The sequence below is a fragment of the Cydia pomonella genome, chromosome 14, assembly GCF_033807575.1.
Source record: "Cydia pomonella isolate Wapato2018A chromosome 14, ilCydPomo1, whole genome shotgun sequence".
NCBI lineage: Eukaryota > Metazoa > Arthropoda > Insecta > Lepidoptera > Tortricidae > Cydia > Cydia pomonella.
The window spans coordinates 291,797-306,588 of NC_084716.1; the positions used below are offsets into that span (position 1 = coordinate 291,797).

At 44.0% G+C, this 14,792-nt stretch overlaps 1 protein-coding gene across 3 annotated transcripts; it reads right to left on the reverse strand.

Annotated features, from left to right (window-relative positions):
- Window positions 1-2,358: 2,358 nt before the first annotated feature.
- Window positions 2,359-14,782, reverse strand: LOC133524679 (uncharacterized). 3 transcript variants are annotated; one of them, XM_061860782.1, is made up of 4 exons: window positions 14,477-14,782; window positions 13,214-13,344; window positions 10,842-10,984; window positions 2,359-2,551 (listed from the first exon to the last, which is right to left on the reverse strand). In XM_061860782.1, the coding sequence occupies exons 1-4, from the start codon at window positions 14,774-14,776 to the stop codon at window positions 2,490-2,492; spliced, it is 636 nt and encodes a 211-aa protein (XP_061716766.1). In that variant the 5' UTR covers window positions 14,777-14,782; the 3' UTR covers window positions 2,359-2,489. The 3 variants fall into 3 exon arrangements, with proteins under 3 accessions (XP_061716766.1, XP_061716767.1, XP_061716765.1); XM_061860783.1 differs by lacking the exon at window positions 10,842-10,984 and having other exon boundaries at window positions 2,375-2,551; XM_061860781.1 differs by lacking the exon at window positions 2,359-2,551 and having other exon boundaries at window positions 10,155-10,984.
- Between the last annotated feature and the right edge of the window lie 10 nt (window positions 14,783-14,792).

The window sequence follows — 14,792 nt, forward strand, 5'->3', positions numbered from 1 at the left end:
AGAATTTGAAATAGCCTCGTAAGGCTCAATATTGGACTTATTCAGTTCGATGTAATTTGGATCATATTGATTCATTGATCGTGGTTTTTGACGAATCATTGATCATATCAATTGGAACAGAGTTGTATTTCTATTGTTTCGTTAAACATTCAAACGAAATAAAATCAACTGTATTCCCTGCGCTGAAGGTTTAAATTTCAGTGGCAAATTTTGGATTATTCATTTGTATGGCTGGGCCTTAGGTGGATAGAGGTGGATTGTCAAAGAAAACTTTGTAGCCACGTAAATTTACTGCCATCTTTCGACTCATGATTAAAACTTTTAGAACGCCATTTGACTTTGATCCTCATTCTTTCACCGATATGTGTTAAAGTTAAATATCAAAAAGTGGCGCCAGCTAATAGATCAAAGGCCAAAGGTATGGCGGCATCGTTTCCAGCGATGGCGCCACAACCTTTAGCCGATGCCCGGTAAGATGGCGCACGTGTGTGGATCATTTTGAACACCTGGCCCGGCTAGCTACTCCTGCTGCTCACTGAAATGCTTTTATTATACTTTTTTTATGATTTTCGATGTGTTTTTTTAATAAAACAGTTATTTTTCATTTCAATCAAATGATAACATTTGTGTGAGTGTTAAGCAATATCAATAATCAGTTTTATTTTAAGGAGTGTTAACTACAATGACACAAAGTGTTGTCAAATAAAAATAGCAATATAATATGTTTATTTAGGTAAATGTTACAATAATTATATACATAATTGTTTTAAATCATGTCTTTTATTTCTAAAGTGTAAGTATTATGACGTATTTATAGTAATCAAAAATCTAAGTGACAAATAATCTAAATATTTTTATTCTTATAATATAAGTAGTATCTTCAACCATTGCCATTAATGTGTCTCAGTCTGAAGACTTCAAAACATTTTGGCTAATGTAGGGAATGCAAACCGGTAAAATAATAATTGGAAATTACCAGTTCCTTTCATAGTAAATATTGACCGGTTGTATTCCCTAGGCTAAAGTTGCTCTCGAGCCCTTTTGTTATAAATTGTAAAGGGCCAAACGAGTGTTAAGGACCGTTGATGTTTACAGACATCGAGTCAGCGCCAGACGCGTGCTGTGGCAGGCAAATAGTTATTTGTTTTTTTTTTAACCGATCATGCTATTGAAACCCGAGCAAGCGAAATATTTCAAAATTGAATCACGAGCGTAGCAAGTGTTTCGAAAAGTGGAATCTTGAGCGTTGCGAGGGTTTCAAGGCACGAGGGTTGAACAAATTTTGCCACCGAGCGAAACAACATTTTTCACCACGCCAACACGAGGAAAAACTTGTTAAATATCAAAGAAAATCAAATCCAAATGAGCGTTATTAAATATTTATCATTCAAAATCATCATATATAAAAGTCAATTCTTAAAGTTAACATAAGGAAACAACTCAAAATTTGCATCAGATTACTTTGCCCCACATGTGGATAAAATGCAACATTCTCATCCGTTTTTGAACAATTAAGAGTGCCTTTACCAGCTGGTGTGGTGAAAATAATGTTTTTATATACGGAGTGTCTGTGATGTCTGTCGGCGTCTGTGTGGCCGTGTAACGATAGATATAAATACCAGGAACCCACCCCTTCCCAGAAACAAAGAGCTACTTAATAAAAAAAGGGTTTTAGTTAGCAACGGCTTTGGTAAGCAAAGCCTTACGAAAAACCCTCGAAGGGGATACCGGACCGGTCCCTGTACCCACGTGTAGCCACTTTAATACACTGTATGGAATAATATCATGTTTAAGTTTCGTGACGCATTGGTTAACCCTTTTTCAGACGTAGTACGATTTATCGACCACATTCGCGCTATTAGAATTTCAACTTTAGCATTTCGATTTAAGGTTCAAATTAGATTGCACTTTCGGGAAATATGACTTGTCTTAAATGAATCATCAAAGCTGGTCTAATGGGAATATATTTGTATTTTTCGGGAAAACCTTGTTGGTTGGTGCGGCCTGGAAAAGGGTTAACACTGTAATGTCATGTAAACATTATTAAAAATAAATAATAATCATTTGTCTGCCATATCTGGCACGCTCAATGTCTGTTGATATTAACGGACCTTTAAGGGGAGAGGGAACGGCCGCTCCTCGATACAAACGTAATCCCCATTTTCCTCTCTGGATATTGACATTACTATTATTTATTTTTACATAATTTGTTGCGTATTAATTAACCACAGCTATGCCTCTTCATTTGCCTTATTTCGATTTTTTTTATATTATAACAATTACTAGGAGCTAAAAACAAATTCCATTCAAAAAAATTAATGCTTCTTACTCTAATAATATATAAAAGGTCCAAAAAAATTCAAACAGGGGGGAGGGGAGGCATAGCTGCGGTTACTACACATCAAAATTGTGAATACATTATATATAAAGTTAATATTCAGAGAGGAACTTGCTTCGTGTCAACTTGTTGTCTCCGGCGGCGGCGGCGGCTAGAAGAGCGGTTGCGCTGGTACAGGGGGTTTGGCGCGTTTTCGGGGCGCTTTCGGCTTCGCTGAAAAGAATAGCAATTTATGCTTACAATTTATTTTTAAACAGGAAATTCTGGATGTTTTTTTAGAGTAAGCAAGGTGAGTCAAACAGAACGCGCTAGTAGCTTGTAATTTTACTGTCGAATACATATTTCAGACCGAAAGTCGGTAGTTAGAATCCTGATTCGTAACGCTGAGCTAATTCGAACCGCGATAAGCGTTAGTGAGATAAAGAATTTGTCTTATGTTTAAATACCAGCCTTATTATGTAAAGTATAATTGAAGAGATGTTTACAAACATTACTACCCTGGGCACGATTTTCCAGGAGATCGATATAACTGAATTTCTCTTTAAATAATATTGATTAAAGCTTGATTTTCAGAGGCGATAAATATATATGTATGTATGTATTATACTTCAGCCAGCCAAGAACGTGGTTTACCACTTTTCGAGTCTATTTGTCAAGTAATAGAGTCGAAAAGTGGTAAACCACTTTCTTGGCTGACTGTACATAGAAATAAAAACACAGTTACAGAGTACAGTATTAAATGCAACAAAATAAATATATCGACACAATTGCCACAAAGTTAGGAACATCTCTTTATTTGTTTAAATTTCTACATTAAAAAAAAAAATGAATTAACCTTTGAATTCAACCCCACCAAGGTTCATAAAAACTAAGATTAACACTAGTATGATACTTCTTATTTGTAACAGTTATATATTTATGGCGTTATTCATAAACGTCTGTTAAATTTAAAATGCCGTTGATGATCGTTAGTCCCTGTCTGCAATATTGACATTTTTCATTTGTGTTTGTTAGAAAATGGGAAAATTTAACAGAGGTTTGCTGGGTTAATAAGGGGGGTTAGTTTACAAATTTAACAGAGGTTTGCTGGGTTAATAAGGGGGGTTAATTTACAAATTTAACAGAGGTTTGCTGGGTTAATAAGGGGGGTTAGTTTACAAATTTAACAGAGGTTTGCTGGGTTAATAAGGGGGGTTTGTTTACAAATTTAAAAGAGGTTTGCTGGGTTAATAAGGGGGGTTAGTTTACAAATTTAACAGAGGTTTGCTGGGTTAATAAGGGGGGTTAGTTAACAAATTTGTCAATAAATGATATGATTCCATAAAAATGAAAAATTGTATTTTTTCATCCATATATTTGCAAACTATCACACTTCTCGTGTGGGCATAGACTAAGGTCGATAGCATTTTTGATTTTTAATGTACAGATGCACAAACATCCATTACAGGCGGTATTACATCGGAGGAAGAAATATCTTCCACAAACTATCACACTTCTTGTATGGACAAAGACTAAGGCTCAGAATCAGAATGAGAATCAGATTTTTATTTACTAAAACATGGTACAAAAGGTCATACATATAAAAAAGGAACTACATGTTTTGTCACAAAGACATGCAAATATTTAAGAAGGTTGATAGCACTTTTGATTTTTTAATTCAATTCGAGTAAAAAAACACCGATAAAATTGCATACCAGCTTGACAAACATACTTTCTTCTTCCTCGTTTCCTCATGATTGAGGGTCGCGACCACATGAGATCCTCATTTTGTGCCCCAATGCTCTCCATTCTGCATGATTTTCCGCCCTCCTAATAATAGGCGCCTGTGTAGATCCCTGGCAGGCCTTCTTTACAAAGTCCACCCAGTGGGTCGGTGGATGTCCACTACCCCGTCCTCCACCCACCGTGCCAAACATAATGCGCTTTTCGAAGTTGTCCGGCTGCCGTCTGGCGTCTGGTGGTGGCGTGTCCAAAGTAACTAAGGATCTGCTGGAGACAAATGGATGACAACCGGCACTGAATTTTAATTCCGTCAGGATTGATGCATTAGTCCGGCGCGCCGTACAAGAAAGAGTATTTTTTTAATTTAATAACAAACATACTTTAGGTTACTTGAATTTACGATAAAAAATTTGACGGTCCGTTTGGTCTTAGACTAAGGTTGACAGCACTTTTGATATTTAATTTTAATTCGAGTAAAAAAATATGGATAAAACACGTGTGTGTATGCACTGCTATAGTTACCCGGCTTGGCGGGAGAGCCCGGCAGGTGGCGCATGAGCGCGCGCAGCGTGGAGCGCGGCACGTTGAGCTCGGCAGAGACTGGGACACTTCGCTAGTACCTGTGTATGCACTGCTATAGTTACCCGGCTTGGCGGGAGAGCCCGGCAGGTGGCGCATGAGCGCGCGCAGCGTGGAGCGCGGCACGTTGAGCTCGGCAGAGACTGGGACACTTCGCTAGTACCTGTGTATGCACTGCTATAGTTACCCGGCTTGGCGGGAGAGCCCGGCAGGTGGCGCATGAGCGCGCGCAGCGTGGAGCGCGGCACGTTGAGCTCGGCAGAGACTGGGACACTTCGCTAGTACCTGTGTATGCACTGCTATAGTTACCCGGCTTGGCGAGAGAGCCCGGCAGGTGGCGCATGAGCGCGCGCAGCGTGGAGCGCGGCACGTTGAGCTCGGCAGAGACTGGGACACTTCGCTAGTACCTGTGTATGCACTGCTATAGTTACCCGGCTTGGCGAGAGAGCCCGGCAGGTGGCGCATGAGCGCGCGCAGCGTGGAGCGCGGCACGTTGAGCTCGGCAGAGACTGGGACACTTCGCTAGTACCTGTGTATGCACTGCTATAGTTACCCGGCTTGGCGGGAGAGCCCGGCAGGTGGCGCATGAGCGCGCGCAGCGTGGAGCGCGGCACGTTGAGCTCGGCAGAGACTGGGACACTTTGCTAGTACCTGTGTATGCACTGCTATAGTTACCCGGCTTGGCGGGAGAGCCCGGCAGGTGGCGCATGAGCATTTCATTTCGTTTATTTATAAACACAACATATTTACACGTCAAACAGTTCAATTAATCGCTTTTCATTATACATGTAACACTTTATCTTAAGATAATTAATTACATTAGTAGAAATACACTTATGTTAAGTTATTTTTAAAATAAGCCCACCAAAAAATAGGAGGTTGTTAATAATAAATAACTATCCACCTAAGCACATTTAGTTTTATTAATGATTAGAGTTACATTATACATTTATATATATTCTTATTAATTATTTATTTTTGGTATTTGATGTGTTAGGGTCAACGGGTTGGTCATTTGCATAAACTCTGAGACAGTGTAACACGCCAGGTCCATTAACATTGTCTTCAGTTTTTTAGAGAATATTGCGTTGCTTTTTGCCTCTTTTATGTTTAGGGGGACATGGTTATATATGCTCGTTCCGACAACGCTGAGCGCTGCGCGGGCCTTCGCCAGCCGTCGGTGCGGGGCTATTAGCAACGATTGCCTACGCGAGGTCCTATTTAGCGTTTTGTAGTTCTGTAGGTTCTCGCGTATGTAGTTACAAGCTGTCAGTATATATATACTTGGCAAGGTTAAGATCTTATGATTTCTAAATATTTCTTTGGCAGGATGATCGAGTGGTTTCCGATCAATGATGCGCAAGGCTCGTTTTTGTAATTTAAAGAGTCTTTCCCAGGTGGCCGATGTGGCCCATAAATCAATTCCTTGAATTAAGACAGAGTGAAAATATCCAAAGTAGGCTTTACGCAGATTATCGGCAGACAGGGTGGGCGCGAGTCTGGACAGAGCGTAGCACGCCGAGGACAGCTTGTCGCACATGTGGTCAACGTGCGCGGCCCACGTCAGCCCGGAGTCGATCATGTACCCCAAGTACCTAGTGGTGTCCACTTGGGGAACGGTGATATCGTTTACTTTTATATTTATTGGTGTGTGTGTTTTTTTTTAATTGAAAATGAATTATATTTGTTTTATCAACATTTAGTAACATACCATTTGCCGAAAACCACTCGGCCATTTGATGCATTACGTGTGTAAGTTTAAATATTAAGTTATCGAAATTATCGGCGTTGACTATGATGCAGGTGTCATCGGCGAACATCACATATTCAGGGTAGGGACAAGCGGCTGTGATATCGTTTACTAAAATCAGAAACAAGTTATTGCCCATCACAGATCCTTGAGGAACAGCCGAGCATCCAATCGCCTCCAGGTTAGACTTCGTATTGAGCACGTATGTCGATTGTCTGCGATTCCTTAGAAACGAGGCGATTGCGTCATGAAAACTTCCGCCGAAGCCATAGCGGGAGAGTTTGGCTAGTAAGAGTGAGTGGTCGACCATCTCGAAGGCGCGCGACAGATCGCAGAACACCGCAGCGACCTGTCGCCCGCCCTCCAGGTGCGCCAGCACCCGCGTCACGACATCGCGCGCCGCGTCCGCCGTCGACCGCCCGGGTTGGTAGGCATATTGCTGCCGGTTTAGTAGGTTATTAGCTGTAATATGATACATTATCCTATTGCTCATCATTCGCTCGAATATTTTGGAAATAACTGGTATCAGTGATATCGGACGGAAATGTTTAGGTAGGTGCATTTCGCCTTTGCCTTTATAAACCGGCTGTACTTTAATTTCCTTTAGGCAATCAGGATATACTCCGGCGTGAATGCACTTATTGAACAGTAATAGGAATAATGAGATTACAACCGGCGGAAAGCAGTCAATAATTTCAGTAGACATGTCATTGTTGTCTTTGGATTTTTTGCGTTTAATTTTTTTACATGCGATTAATATTTCATTCAACATGAAAGGTTCAAACGTATAAGGTGCAGGCGATGCGTCTTGTAGGTATTGATCTAGATATGCGAGCGCGGTGCGAGCGCACGGGGTTGAGTTGTTTACGTTCGTGTCTATGTAATATCTGTTCAGCTGTGCGGCGGCAGCGGCAGCGCGCTGGTCGACGCTGTCGCCCGCAACCTTACTAACAAATACATCAATCGCACCGCCCTTGCATTTCGTATTTTTGCACGTCTCTGCCGATATTACGCGCCATACACTTCTACACATGTTATCACTACTACTGTTCGATATAAGGTTGTTAATACTACGTACTAGTCCTAACATTGTCCAGTATTCAGATTCCAAACTTTGCAGTAATAGTCGATCGGCGCGCGACTCAGTGCTGTCGGGTTGCGATTGCAATGATAAAACCTGTTTAGTTTTGTTTATCTTTTTACGTAAAGTTTTTACAGCTTCGTTGACCCATTACAGTATTCTTTACTAAATATTTTTTTATAGGGAAATAGATATCATAATAGTGTTTGATGACATTTATTAATAGTTCAGTTGTTTTGCTAGGGCAAGTACTTTTATTAAGAATTTGATCCCATTGATAAAAATGAAGACACTGAGTGAAGTCATTTTTTCGTTGAACTGTGAATGATCTTTTAGAAATATGATTTAATTGAGTTAATCGATTATTAGAAATGTCGATAATTATACATACACAGAGGTGATCAGATAAATTCAAGTCATAACACGATACAGATTTGATGTCATTTTTATTTATATTGCTATATGCGTGATCAATACAGGTCTTAGACGTATTTGTTATCCTGGTCGGTACATTTACTAGTTGCTTAAACCCAAATTGATGTACTGTATTCAATAGGAGTTTTACATTACTACATTTAGGTATTAAATCAATGTTGATATCACCAGTTATTATCACATTATAATTTTGAATAAAACTAAAACTTAAAAGTTTATTTAGCATAGATAGGTATAAAGGTACGTCACCATTCGGAGGTCTGTATACACACACGATGACGAGGTCTAGTCCTATGCACTCCACGGCACAGATCTCGAACTGAGATTCAATTGCGAGGTCCGTGACTTCTTTTCGCTCGATGCATGGGATTTCGGTCCTGACATAGATACAGCTCCCTCCACCGGTCTTTGTAGCTCGGCAGAATTGTGCCCTCAGGTTGTAGTTTAATATGTTTATAGAATCTATTTGGTTAGGCTGTAGCCAGTGCTCGGTAAAACAAAGTACGTCAACTTGATCACATATCTGTAGTTCAGATTCAATTTTATACGTTTTATTTGCTAGTCGATTTATGTTTTGATGTAAAATCTTCATATTTACGGTGTTTTGTGATGGTCTGTGGTTAAGGTTTGCAGGTGCGGGTGTCTGACTCGTCGGTATCCGCATTGGGAGCTCTTGGCTCCCTGGGACGGAGAAAGGGCAGCCATTCGGTTATGCAGGTGTTTAAAGGCCATGCAGAGGCCGTTAGAAAGTTGTCATAAACATTTGTAGGTATGCCTATCTTGAATGACTTGTATGTGTTTCTTTTCGATGGTATAGCTTCCACGGTGTACTGGGCATCATCACAAATGCTTCTTAGGTGGCTAATTATGTTTTCAGGCGTAGAATCATATTTGAAGTAGCATCCGTGGAAGTACCTTAGCACTACTACTCCGGCAACCTCGGTGTTTTTTGCGGTCCCCTTTATTGACATGGGGGCAGGTTTCTGACTGCGCCGACGTTGGTGACGGCTCTTTGGAGGCTCCCACCCAGGCTCTTCGGGCGCGGTCTCTTTGGTTAAGGGCTCAGCAGTCGAACTTTCACTGTCTATTTTCGGTACAGGATCATGTAGGGTATTATTTTCTTGTTTACTTGAACTATCTGTTCGTACACAGTCATTAATAATTTGATCACTTATAGGTTTACTAACATCAGCATTTTTTGCTTTGTCATTTTGTATGGTCATGGCGGTCGGTATGCGCTGGGGCTCCAGTTTTGATGTCTGATTTTTTTGTTTCGAATTAGACGGTTTGCTTACAAGCGCAGCCAACCTCTCTTTCGTTCGGATGGCGGAAGCGCGCGGTTTACGTGGCGCAGGCGCATGGGTGCGAGCAGGACGGCTAGTCGGTGTCGACACCGCACTGCATGGTGTAGAGGCACTGTTGTTTACGCTGTTATTGGACAGATAGGTTGACCTCACAGTATTTTTGATCGTTAAAACTGATTTCACTTCACGTATTTCAGCAAATATGTCATCTAATTTAACACTTAACTCCGACACTTTCATTTCAATCGGTTTAATTAGGTCCATTAGCAAGTTTTGCACTGTATTTATATCACTTATCTCCATTTTGCCCGTTAATATCGTAAATTTTACCGAGCGTCCGTTAGTGACGTTTGGCCGACCGCACACGACTGAGTACCTGTAGTAGTACCTGTGTATGCACTGCTATAGTTACCCGGCTTGGCGGGAGAGCCCGGCAGGTGGCGCATGAGCGCGCGCAGCGTGGAGCGCGGCACGTTGAGCTCGGCAGAGACTGGGACACTTCGCTAGTACCTGTGTATGCACTGCTATAGTTACCCGGCTTGGCGGGAGAGCCCGGCAGGTGGCGCATGAGCGCGCGCAGCGTGGAGCGCGGCACGTTGAGCTCGGCAGAGACTGGGACACTTCGCTAGTACCTGTGTATGCACTGCTATAGTTACCCGGCTTGGCGGGAGAGCCCGGCAGGTGGCGCATGAGCGCGCGCAGCGTGGAGCGCGGCACGTTGAGCTCGGCAGAGACTGGGACACTTCGCTAGTACCTGTGTATGCACTGCTATAGTTACCCGGCTTGGCGGGAGAGCCCGGCAGGTGGCGCATGAGCGCGCGCAGCGTGGAGCGCGGCACGTTGAGCTCGGCAGAGACTGGGACACTTCGCTAGTACCTGTGTATGCACTGCTATAGTTACCCGGCTTGGCGGGAGAGCCCGGCAGGTGGCGCATGAGCACGCGCAGCGTGGAGCGCGGCACGTTGAGCTCGGCAGAGACTGGGACACTTCGCTAGTACCTGTGTATGCACTGCTATAGTTACCCGGCTTGGCGGGAGAGCCCGGCAGGTGGCGCATGAGCGCGCGCAGCGTGGAGCGCGGCACGTTGAGCTCGGCAGAGACTGGGACACTTCGCTAGTACCTGTGTATGCACTGCTATAGTTACCCGGCTTGGCGGGAGAGCCCGGCAGGTGGCGCATGAGCGCGCGCAGCGTGGAGCGCGGCACGTTGAGCTCGGCAGAGACTGGGACACTTCGCTAGTACCTGTGTATGCACTGCTATAGTTACCCGGCTTGGCGGGAGAGCCCGGCAGGTGGCGCATGAGCGCGCGCAGCGTGGAGCGCGGCACGTTGAGCTCGGCAGAGACTGGGACACTTCGCTAGTACCTGTGTATGCACTGCTATAGTTACCCGGCTTGGCGGGAGAGCCCGGCAGGTGGCGCATGAGCGCGCGCAGCGTGGAGCGCGGCACGTTGAGCTCGGCAGAGACTGGGACACTTCGCTAGTACCTGTGTATGCACTGCTATAGTTACCCGGCTTGGCGGGAGAGCCCGGCAGGTGGCGCATGAGCGCGCGCAGCGTGGAGCGCGGCACGTTGAGCTCGGCAGAGACTGGGACACTTCGCTAGTACCTGTGTATGCACTGCTATAGTTACCCGGCTTGGCGGGAGAGCCCGGCAGGTGGCGCATGAGCGCGCGCAGCGTGGAGCGCGGCACGTTGAGCTCGGCCGCGCGCGCGCGCATTGACAGCGCAGGCGACGTGGCCAGAGACTCTGACACTTCGCTCGGTTCCAACTTCCTGTGGATGTATAACGAAACTTTAACCTTTTGACCGCCAAAGACGTCATATGACGCGCGCGGCTACAGGCCAATATCAACCTTCATGCGTACCGACAAGGTTCACGATTACGCGCCGCGTGCAATAGGCGTGGCGTTCAAAAGGTTAAGCCCTCGAGTACCATATAGCATAGACAACCTAAAAACCTATATTGCATAAAATCGCGTGTGCGATATCTTAATTGTCCGCGTGCGACTTATAGATAAGTAACTTTTAACTGACAACACGATATCGCCTGCACAGGACTCGAGTTCGAGTCCGAGTCTCGAGTAATGTTTAAGGTCCATTGGATTGAATCTGCCCAAGAACCTAAACCTACCGACAATTAAAATTTAGATTTTCCTGAGAAAGATTAAAACCACAATCGAAATGGAATCTTGATGACCTTTTGAAAGGCATGTGGGCGGCTAGAAGATAAAGTTTATTAACATTATTGTTGCCTTGTCAAAATAGTATTTAAATGGCTATCACAAAAAGAGAATCCGGGCAAGTGCGAGTCGGACTCGCCCATCGAGGGTTCCGTAATTTTATTTTTTTATAACGATAGGCAGGCGTTTGACCACGATCACACGTGATGGTAAGTGATGATGCGGTCTACGGTGGAGCACGCTTACCTATCAGATACCTATTTACCCTAGCCTTGAAGAGACTCAGATTGTACTCTTGCGGAAACACAGACTCGGGCAGGGCATTCCACTCCTTGGCAGTTAGCATAAGAAATGTTGAAGCAAAACGCTTCAACATTTCAGTACTTACAACAACATTTAACTTTTTAGTATTTGTTGTTATAGCAGCAATAGAAATATAAAATCTGTGAGAATTTCAACTGTCTAGCTATCACGGTTCATGAGATACAGCCTGGTGACAGATGGACGGACAAGGTCCCGTTTTACCCTTTGGGCACGGAACCCTAAAAAGTATCACTGAAAGTGGTATATCGCTCAATTATTTTGCGTCGGCTCTTAATTGACAACAAATAATTTGTCCAAGATCTAGTCCGCCAAAAAGTCTACAAATTAAAAAAACATGTAGATATATTTATTCAATTTTTTTTAACTCAATCGTTTGTTTGAATCTTAGTTACACGCAAACCAAGCTAACTATGTATGCCATTTGCAATGACAAAGTGTAGCTATGTCATCATTACGTTCTAATTTCATATGAGGTTTATAAAGAAATTCCCTCATTTTGTTCTATTCAAATCGGTGCAAAGTTAGCCTGGGTGGACTCTATTCCTCGTCATTGAACTAATGTGTCTCACCGCTTGGCAGATCGGCCAGCGCGCGGCGCGTCGGCTATGAAGCCGGATGCAAACAGTATACGCTCCCACACTACCAGGGCGTTCTTGGCTGGTGCCGGCCGCCCGAAACGCAGCTCGAACTGCTGTTTAATCTGAAATTCTTCCCCATTCACTAAACCAAAGAACTCACCGCTTCTCAGGACGGAAAGGGTGCGTCGTGGATGGAGCTGGATGCAAAGAGTTTGCGCTCCCACACTATCATGTTCTTGGCTGGTGCCGGCCGCCCGAAACGCAGCTCGAACTGCTGTTTTATCTGAAATTCTTCCCCATTCACTAAACCAAAGAACTCGCAGCTTGTCAGGACGGAAAAGGTGCATCGTGGATGTAGCTGGATGCAAAGAGTTTGCGCTCCCACACTATCAGGGTGTTCTTGGCTGGTGCCGGCCGCCCGAAACGCAGCTCGAACTGTTGTTTTATCTGAAATTCTTCCCCATTCACTAAACTAATGAACTCAGCGCTTGGCAGGACGGCCAGGGCGTGTCGTGGATGGAGCCGGATGCAAAGAGTTTACGCTCACACACTTGAAATTCTTCCCCATTCACTAAACTAATGAACTCAGCGCTTGGCAGGACGGCCAGGGCGTGTCGTGGATGGAGCCGGATGCAAAGAGTTTACGCTCACACACTATCAGGGTATTCTTTGATGGTGCCGGCCGTCCGAAACAGCTCGAAATGCTGCTTTGTCCGAAATTATTCCTTGTCTCTGAACTAATATGTGTCACCGCTAGGCAGGACGGCCAGCGCGCGGCGCGTCGTGGATGGAGCCGGATGCAAACAGTATACACTCGGACACTACCAGGGTGTTCTCGGCTGGTGCTGGCTGCTCGAAATGCAGCTCGAACTGCTGCTTTGTCTGAAATTATTCCTTGTCACTGAACTAATAGGTCTCACCGCTTGGCAGGTCGGCCAGCGCGCGGTGCATCATGGATGGAGCCAGAAGCAAACAGTTTGCGCTCCCACACTACCAGGGTGTTCTTGGCTGGTGCTGGCCGCCCGAAACGCAGCTCGAACTGCTGCTTTATCTGAAATTATAGTTATTGATGTAAACTCTGCCTTTGTTAAACAAAAACCAAATATAAATGACTATATAGTGGAAATAAAATTTACTCAGGACATGATATCACGATCCTCAGTAATGAGGGACCAACTGAAGAAGAAGGATGCAATATCTTGAAGATAGCAAGCCAGAGCATAGAGCCTAGATTCTATATTTAGGTTGCTATACAACACAGCCCATAGAGAAGATGTTGCAAATGGATGGGTGTACATTTTAATTACGTTTATTTCACATATAAGCTTGCAGTAAATAATAACCAGTGCTCACACGGTAAATACAAATACTTAGGACACAAGGATTGTCGATCCCACCATGCAACCATGAATGATAATACACTATTAGGTGCAGCTTGCATTCGAGTTCCAGGGTGTCAAGACTGACCATAGCGAACACAAATCATCAAGGAAACAGATACAGATAATATCTGTATGTTCTTTTATAGATATGCCTTGCAAATTTATGTTGTACTTTCTCCAACATGAGAGTAAACTTTGCCTTGTTACACACTGGCTGCATACACCACACTGGTCTCCAAACTTCTTGATCCGAGGGGCCTAATATGCTTCCTATTTGCAGGTCATATATATACAGGGCTAAACTGGCATGCTTGCAGCTAATGTTCTGGAGGAAAGAGCTTGCTCCCATCTCAATGGCTGGCAACGCAATTACAACCCCTCTGGTGTTGCAGGTGTCCATAGGCGACTAATTGGGATTCATCTGCTTGTTTGCCTCCCAGTCAGTGGAAGCAAATGATATAGATTACACTCAGTTGTCTTATTTAATATTGGCTACCCTTCCATGCAGATCGGTAACCTAACTTAACCAAATAATAGTTTTTTTTTAATGTTTTGCCTAAGAATACATCCTTGGTGGTGATTGTCCAGTAGAGCATTTTGCAGGGTGTCAAATTTATAGCATGACATCATGCTTCTAGGAGATCTGAGCAACATGCACTGAGGTTGTTCGCATTTTAAGCATTTGTTTAACATGGTCACCGCGCCGCTCGTCCTGCTGCACTTTCCGCTCGAGCCTCCACTCAGTTTGCACACTAAAGCACTCATAAAGTTGTAATCAGTAACAATGAATGAATAACCAACCTGTCCCATGGAGGTGCGCGTGTGGTAGCGCTCGTGCACCCAGGCCGCGGCCACTAAGCGCTCCTCTATTGAAAACCCCGACGTGTCTAATTTCTTCTTGCCTTCACCATCACCACTCGCCTTCTTTTTAACCACTTTTTCACGTTTCGCCTTCGCAGCTGGCGGATCCGATGCATCGTCAGAACTTGAAGACGAAGTTCTTGCTATGTTTTGTTGCGTACATGGCACAGTTTCAGTCGGAACACCGAAAAACTGTGGATAAGTGTATCCACTGAAGAACTGTTGATTCGGATGATACATGGCTGTATTCTCTTGT